This window comes from Polypterus senegalus, chromosome 15 (genome assembly GCF_016835505.1).
Source record: "Polypterus senegalus isolate Bchr_013 chromosome 15, ASM1683550v1, whole genome shotgun sequence".
NCBI classification, from domain to species: Eukaryota; Metazoa; Chordata; class Cladistia; order Polypteriformes; family Polypteridae; genus Polypterus; species Polypterus senegalus.
Window position 1 is genome coordinate 104954572 of NC_053168.1, and position 8703 is coordinate 104963274.

An 8703-nucleotide genomic window follows, 5' to 3' on the forward strand; every position below is an offset into this window, starting at 1 on the left:
TCTATACAGCCTCCAGTTAATCCAAAATGCCGCTGCAAGAATTATTACAAGAACAAGAAAATATGAACACATACAGTAACCCCAGTTCTTAAATCTTTACACTGGCTCCCAGTTAAGTTCAGGGCAGATTTCAAAATCCTCCTTTTAACATATAAAGCATTAAATGGCAAAGGTCCGGCTTACTTGTCTGAACTTATCATGACTTACAAACATGAGCGCACATTAAGATCTCAAGATGCCGGTCTGCTTAGGATTCCAAGGATTAATAAAATAACAGTGGGGGGTCGAGCTTTTAGTTACAGGGCCCCTAAACTGTGGAATGGTCTTCCTGCTTCCATAAGAGATGCCCCTTCAGTCTCAGCCTTTAAATCCCGGCTGAAGACTCACTACTTCAGTTTAGCATATCCTGACTAGAGCTGCTGATTAACTGTACAGACTGCATCTCTGTTGTTAGTCATTAGTACTAAAACATAAGTAACATGATAATTATATTTGAATACTAACCCTCACCTATTCTGTTTCTTTTCTCGGTACCCAAATGTGGCAATTGGTGCCACGGCCCACCTGCCAAGTTGTTTGCCTGCCTATGGTAAAGTCATCCCTGATGGAGGATCACAGGAATCATGAGTAAGTGGGGTCCTTTCATCGGAGCAACGTTTCAGCCGTGGCATGGCCAAATGGGGAGGCAGCTAGATGGATGAGGTCTCCAGGACTCTAAAAATATCCAAACCTAATTATGTCATATCATCTACTGTTAAACCGTACTTCTAAAATTTTTATTATTATGCTGTCTTAAGGAATTGTTCTGTTCTGTGTATTGTATTGTATTGACCCCCTACTTTTGACACCCACTGCACGCCCAACCTACCTGGAAAGGGGTCTCTCTTTGAACTGCCTTTCCCGAGGTTTCTTTCATTTTCCTACAAGGTTTTTATTGGGAGTTTTTCCTTGTCTTCTCAGAGAGTCAAGGCTGGGGGGCTGTCAAAAGGCAGGGCCTGTTAAAGCCCATTGCAGCACTTCCTGTGTGATTTTGGGCTATACAAAAATAAACTGTATTGTATTGTATTATAAGGGTCTCATTGCTGCACTGAGATGATGCTAGAGGTGATGGGGTGTTTGTCATAAGGTAACTTCAAAGTTAGAGAGTACAAGCAAGACAGTTTGTAAGTAGGTAGGGAATGGGCATATGTATTACTTTAATAACCCTAGCATGTCTAATCTAACTTCCCTGCTATTACAGGCCATGGGCAATGCCTTCAAAACATCAAAGAGAAAGTAAGGGATCACGTCATCTTGTCCACCATCACATGCCTTTGTGATGATTGTTCACCATTATGTTGAGCATCTAGAGACATATTGCCAATACCTTGCTTCATTATTAAGCTGTTCATGCTCATCTCAATTAGCTCCTCAGCACATCACCTCTTCTTGGTTCCTGGGGGGTTCCTCCACATGGAGGTTCTTATTTGCCTTCCAGATGCTGTAGAGAAGATGGAGATCCTCTGTCAAGTTCAGTGCCACTCATTTTTAGTTGGTCCCATGCTGTCTGTAAGTGCTCAGTTTGCTGACCACTGCATTATGGTTTCTTTACATTTACATTTACAATGTTTCATTTAGCAGACTCTTTCATCCAATGTTATGTTGTCTTTGGTGTGGCCTCGGCTTCCTTTTAATATTAGGCATAATGCCAATTGATATAAGTGCTCCATTGTGTTCTATGAAATTTTATACAATATTCGTTGAGATGTAGATGTTGACTTTTTATGTGACAAAGTTTGTTCAGATCTAGCTTTGTACAGAAAAGTGATTGTGGAATGCCAAATGCTTGAGGGGATGCTGCTCTACGGAATCTGTTTTCAATTAGGAAATCAGGAAACACATCGGGTTCATCCAGTCTCGTTACTGATAAAAAAAAAATCCTGTTGTGTGTGTTTTCATGGTTTAGAAATCATTGCATAAATACTGATGAGCACATTTGGGTACATTTGAGAGGGAAGCTCGGGAAAGCAACAAAAGTGTGCATCTTTGTTACTCATTCCTTCCACTTTAGGATTATAGGTACTACACCAAATTGCACACAGACATCGCGCAAACACGATTCACCCATCGAGTCATCTTCAGACCCATTATTCAGTTCAGGGTCCTCAAAGGTGATGTCTGTCCTGGCAACCTTGGATGCAATTTGAGATTTCATCTTCACTGGGACGTCAGTCCATCACAGGGCGTCACTCACTATCTTTTTGATCTTAAAAGCTAAGATGCTGAAAAAGTTTGACTGATACATCACTAAAGTTTTATTTTCTCATGGGCTTGAAGTTGCTTAAATAATTAGTGGATGATTAAAGAATTCATTTTACTTCAAGTAACGCAATATACATGTGAAAAGGTTTTGTATAAATGAATATAATCTTTGATTCAGCTTGCTACCTCACTGCTTTCTGGGCCTTGGTTTGAGACTCATCTGACCACTCTTCTGTGTCCCTCTACAATGCTTTACTGTAAAAGGATGGCTTAAATGTCAGTGCTGGTGTCTCATGGATCAAGCGTCCTGGGTTCAAATTTGTGGTCAGTTGTTGTCTGCGTGGAGTGTACATGTCCTCCTATTATGGATGGAGGTGGCAATGGGGATATTAAGTTGTTCCTCCAACACCCCAAAATCAAGCATGTTAGATGTTCAAACATGGCGTTTAGTCTGATGGATAAAAAGTTTGATTTTGGTCTCATTGGACCATAAAGTGATCTTTCAGTTGACTTCAGTGTCTCCCATGTGCCTTCTGACAAAGCCTAGCCCAGATATCTTGTGCATTTATTTCTAACTGTCACTTCCCCATAAAGCTGCAACTGGTGAACCAAGAGGCCAACATTTGTTGTCTACACAGTCTCTCTAGTCTCATTCACTGTAGCTTATAACTCCTTCAGAATTTTTATAGTTCTCTTGTCCTTCCTCATTAGTCTTCTTCTTTCATGATCGCTCAGTTTTTGTGGATGGCCTGCTCTCTATACAGTAGCTGCAGAGCTGTGCCATACTCATTCAACTTCTTAATGACTGGTTTAATTGGACTTTGGAGGATATTCAGTGACTTGCATACTTTCATGTCTCCATCCCCTGACTTGTACTCTAAATCATCCTATTCATTGAGATGCTTGGAGTGTTCTTTTGTCTTCATGAGGTGTATACTGTAGGTTAGGCCATCATACTGATTTACCATAATGTGGACCTTCAAGATTCAGGGGCATTTATACTACAGTCAGTTGAACCCCCTTGACTACAGATGTTTGATCTCCATTGAACTAATTATGTGACTTCTAAACTAACTGACTGCCCACTGATGATTTAGGTGGGTCATATTAAATGGGTGAATATTTATGTGATCTATTATTTTGTAATTTACTGTATATTTACAATTAATTTAGTTTATTCTGCAGGATAGTTTTGAAGTAAAGGGTCAGGCACCCATGCTTTATAGACAGCTACCCAATAAGCCAGTAGAAGTTTATGAGGTTTCACTTGCAAACACTAAGCAGCTTCTCTGAGCGTCTCCCAATACCCCATATTTTGTCCTTAGAACAGCTTGGTCCATCTTAGCCTAGAAGTGCTCAGTTGGGTTAAGATCTGGTAACTCAGCAAGGCTCATGTTCCTGGGATCATATTACTTTCTTTGTTGTTGAGCCATATTGTCATGATGGAAATGACCATCTTCAGATAGTCAGACATCAGCCTTGATGGGATGCACCTGGTCAACTGCAACATCACATTGAATTGAAATAATACCTAACCTCGCTGTTCTCACAAAGAGGTGGCACTAGCTGTGAAAGAGGCTAAGTAACAGTAAGAAGGATTAAAAGACTTTGTATGGACAAGCCACCACATTGAACAAATCACTGACATTTTATTGTTTTGAAAAGAATATTTTTTAAAACATTGAAAGCAACCAAGTTATAAAAAATGTCTATGTCCAAAGACATGAAAACACCTAGATTACTCAAATGTACTTTTGTCCATTGAAAAGAATTAGAAAGCATCCCACAGAAACACATGACTACTACCAGCAGAGGGAATTTGAACCCACTGTCCCTGCGCTTCACTCTTAAAACTTCTTTAAAGGCACTTTAAGGTTCTTTACTGAGTTGGGTGGTTCATTTCATTCTTAGAAGGTGCTTTAAAAACTTCAAATATGTGAAAAAAAAATCTGAAATCTTTAATGTATGGTAGGCTACCTAGCAGGGCACTAACAGAGTAAGAAAACTTGGACTTAGATTGCGGTATTTTATACAGCAAAAGTCCTTTAGAAATCAGGGTCTCTCATTATTTTAAAAAAATCTGTTACCATCTATTCATGGTTATTTACTGTATGGAGCCTGTTATGGATCTACATTAATAAACGTTCTTTCTAGAAACTTCATGGGGCTTTTGGGATCCAAAAATGGTTAACCTATGCAATTGTTCTGAAGAACCACTCTGGAACCTTTAATGTTAAGAGTGTTTCTAGTCCCAAAGCTTAATCTCTACACATTTGTATTATTAGGAAAGAAGAGAAAATCAAAAGCAATAGGGAAACACTGAGAGGTGTTTAGTCCTGGTCCACCATAGTGTCTTCTTGAATGCCAATCGGTCACTCATACGCCACACCCTGCTATGTAGCTGCTGAGGTCCCGTCCTCTGCAATGGTTTCTCCAGGCCACCCTGTGGATGAACAAAATAGCATAAATATAACCAGCAATAAATCTGAAAGAGCCTGGGGGCACAAAAGTGATGGAGGTCAAGAAGACTTGTGTGCAAATGAATTTGCCTGTTCACATTCTCACTTAAGCCGACAAGGGAAGCATCTTACCAGGCGCTGATTCCATTGGGGTCTCTCACCACTCTTTTAGCACATGCAATGTCATCAGCGATGTCACTATTCAGCAGACCTGCAGAGAGTGAGAGAGCTGTTGTCACATGTTCACTTACTGTAACTCAACCCATTTATGAATACCTTTAATTAAAAAGACCAATTGTATCATATCTAACATCTTTCAGAGTCATTGCCTGTACGGTGAAGCTGTTTATTTTGTGAAGAATTTGACAATGTGTTGTGGGTTTTTTTGGGAGGTTTTTTCTTGTCTTCTTAGAGAGTGAAGACTGGGGGGCTGTCAAGAAACAGGGCCTGTTCAGTCTTTTGAGGCATTCCTTGTGTGATTTTGGACTGTACAAGAAATAACTTGTTGTTTGCAGGGTTGGAGCTGACTCCAGGGATATCAGGTACTTTTCTGTTTCTTCCCCCTGACCCAGAAGAAGAACTATAACCATGATTTAACAACTTGCGTTTCAAATAAGTCAGTAGGTTTAACAGGTTAAAGTTACGTCAACATGAAGAGAACATGGAAACACTACAAACAGACACTACTAATAATCAACCAGATTAGACTGCTTTGCCAATGTGCAGCCCAAAGAAAGTGTAGTGATAATGTGTAAATAGATAAAAATTAAAATAAATTCTCAAAACGCAGGCACAATTTAGTTAAAATCACACCGCTTTAAGCATAAAGGAGCTGCCTAACCTTTTAATAAATTGTTGAAGGGCATTTTGTTAAATGAGGAGAAACATCTCAGGTTAAAGTGTATTAGTACTGATAAAGAAGCATCCAGAAACTGAGACAGTGAATTCAATTCTGTCGTCTGTCTAAGTATTTTAGAGAATAATGACATTTATACTGTCAGATATGTTGGTTTAATGCCAGGCATGAATTATATGCACACATTAAAACAGACCGCATAAAAAATCTGTGACCATCCAGAACTGAAGCTGCCCACCACCGACCAAAGTCCAGATTAACTGTGAACAACGTAACAGTGAAACAACACTGCAAGTAAACACATTTATCTGAACTACCTGGAATAACAGTTTTACAGTGGAATCTACCAGAAGCAAAGGGACAATTGCTTTCCTTATGCCCACCTCGCCTCCTCTGCACCTTCTAGAAAGATTCATTTGTAATGAGGAATACGCCTCTGACATGAACATAGACCTTCGCAATGGACACTCTAAACATTTGCACTTTTACTACCTAACAGGGCCAAGAGCAAGTTAGTGGGGATGTGCACCTCTTGACTGGTGCCATATCCAGGGTTTGCTCTCAGTGTTGCAGTGAATTGACTAAGCAGGTTAGAGAGTGGATCACTAATGAATGTAGCTTTATATGACAGTACTGGGAATAGCAGGGCACCTCAGACTGACCTCACCAATCTCTAGGTGGCACACTTTCCATTTCATGCACACAATGGAGGTGCTCCTCCATGATTCCAAGTGTTTACTTATAACTTGCCCCAGGCCTCTGCTTATTACTAAGACGTAGTAACTGACACAGCATGGTCTCAAAATGAAGCGCTCAGTACTTGTCATATTTCTGTGTACGTTCACTATCATCTTATCAGCCCTTTACAAATATGGAACTTCTTGCTGGCGTGGATAATACATATTACTCTTTTTATTATCCCTAAAGCAACACTACTGTTTACTAGGTAATGAACTATAAAATGGTGTTTCTCTCAAAAGATTATTTTACTGTGAGGCTTCACCTCTAAAACTCTCTAAAATATGCACTTCATGTCCAGATATTTAATATAAGCTCCCCACTCCCAGAAATCCTAAGACTCTCAAGAAAAACATGACTTTTCTAGGAAATGCATAAGTTACTTGCCTTCATTCTCTTTACTTGGCCATAGGAATGCACTAAAATCTCTAAAAAGAGTCACAGACTGGTATTTTGCCCAATATTTGCCAAGACAGGCTGAAGTTTACCATAATGTTAGAAATGGTGGGCATTCTAACTGGCAAATGTGCATTTCGTAGATGGTGAAATCACTAAATGATGAAATTTCAAGCAGTTACTTGCAGACAATTTACTTACCATGTCAATTATTAGTAACTGTTGATTAAATAAATCTGACACCCATATATTCAAAGGCACTCTAGCAAGCTTTAGACACATGGAAGTGCTAAGCCCTACAGAGGAGTCACACATGGCATTGTAACACAGTAGAAGTTGGGAGCTTCCCATTCAAGACCTGCAGAATCCACAAAAGTTCAAAAAGACTCAACTTCACAAAAGAAACACAGGTACTCACGGCTGCATGGGATCCCGCATCCATCTGCAGATCGGATTCTTCCGTCTCTACACCACCAGCGACTGTTAATCTGGAAGATGCCATAATCTGTGGAGTCATCTGTGTTGTGGTTTTCTGCATTGGTGTTGTAATCTGACTCCCATTTTGCTAGACAGACCCCTGTTTGGAGATGGAGACAGAGAGAAAGAGAAATGAGAATGGTCAGTCCAGAGTGCAATGAGTGAGCAACAGGATTATGAAGGGGTGGGTAGAGGATGAGATAGACCACATCTTAGGGGTGGATTAGTACAAAAACATGGGTCTGGAGTGAGGACTCTGGGTTTTCAAAGTCTACTTTGACAGATACTGTATATGAAATTGAAAAGACATAGTTTAAATTGAGGTGAAAGACTCATGACCTCAAAATGGTTTGAAGAACAGGATTTGAAGTGATCCAAATAAGGAAGCACAGAATAGCACAAAATCTAAGAATTTTTCAAAATCAGACCTTTAAGACATTGAATCTGCTTATTATTGGACTCTCAAAGATGCCTGGAGACTCACTGAAGGTGCACCTGTCTGTTCTGGGACCTGAACTGGGTCCAGTCCTGCTGAAGTTCAGCAAGCAGGTAAGCAGATAAAAAAATACTTACAGTCAGCCAGCTGGACTCCTCTGTATCCACTCATTCCTGATGCCTTCAGTATCTTTGCCAGCTCACATCGCCCATAAACTTTCCCTGTGGCTGGAGAACAGATGCCAACTAGCAGCAGCACTGCAAGCAGAAGAGGGGAAGACATGGTTGTCTCTGTCTATGTCTTACACTCACTCTTCTCCAGCTTTGCCTGCAACCCACCAAGGATTTTGAAAGACAATAGAAGAAGGTAAGAGAGAGCTTGGTGTGGACTTCAACCAAGAATCAGTAGTCTGCTGTGTTGCTTCACATTTATATCCTCTTAGTTAATCTTGAACAGATTGAGTGAGTAAACAGAGGTGTGGAAGCAAACATTGAAAAATAGATCAGGAGTTTGACTCCTGAACTTTAAAGGGGATGTATGAATCTGATAAATAGCTTTACAACTTAAAAAGAACATTGGTTCAGCTCCCAGATGTACACAAAAAAATTCAAAAGTGTATAAAGATTAAAGATATACAATATTACATCCTTTACCCATTCATCAGGTTCCGGGAGAATGGCAGCTATGAGGACCTGTCCACATACATCTCTTACATATTGGAATGATTTGAAATCAAGAAACCTCACAGCATGAGACATATGAAAGGAGGCCATTCATACCATCAGACTTCTATTGCCTGTTTTTGTAATGTTGGAAGAAATATGTGCCGACTTGAAAAATATGCAAAGACCATGCAGAAATCACCGATTAATTGAACAAGAAATGAAACACAGTGAGGAAACAATGCACTTTCATAGTGACCGTGAGAGTACATTAGCGGGATTGAGAAGGTTTATTGGCCCTGTGTATGTGTGAGTGAGTGAGTGAGTGAGTGAGTGAGTGAGTGAGTGAGTGAGTGAGTGAGTGAGTGAGTGAGTGAGTGAGTGAGTGAGTGAGCGAGCCCGGGACTGGGGTCCTATCCAGGACTCTTTTGAGTTAGT

The 8703-nt window shown here is 40.1% G+C and overlaps 1 protein-coding gene across 1 annotated transcript; it reads right to left on the reverse strand.

Moving 5' to 3' along the window:
• Positions 1-4016: 4016 nt before the first annotated feature.
• On the reverse strand, positions 4017-8014 carry LOC120515868 (lysozyme C-like). Its single transcript, XM_039737215.1, has 4 exons — positions 7741-8014; positions 7109-7267; positions 4833-4911; positions 4017-4684 (listed from the first exon to the last, which is right to left on the reverse strand). The coding sequence occupies exons 1-4, from the start codon at positions 7883-7885 to the stop codon at positions 4618-4620; spliced, it is 450 nt and encodes a 149-aa protein (XP_039593149.1). The 5' UTR covers positions 7886-8014; the 3' UTR covers positions 4017-4617.
• Between the last annotated feature and the right edge of the window lie 689 nt (positions 8015-8703).

Coding starts and splice junctions, on each gene's coding strand:
- LOC120515868 (XM_039737215.1), bottom strand. CDS start 7,885: ATGTCTTCCCCTCTTCTGCTTGCAGTGCTGCTGCTAGTTGGCATCTGT. Junction 7,268..7,740: donor AGGAGTCCAGCTGGCTGACT/GTAAGTATTTTT, acceptor ATCTCCAAACAG/GGGTCTGTCTAGCAAAATGG. Junction 4,912..7,108: donor ATGCGGGATCCCATGCAGCC/GTGAGTACCTGT, acceptor CACTCTCTGCAG/GTCTGCTGAATAGTGACATC.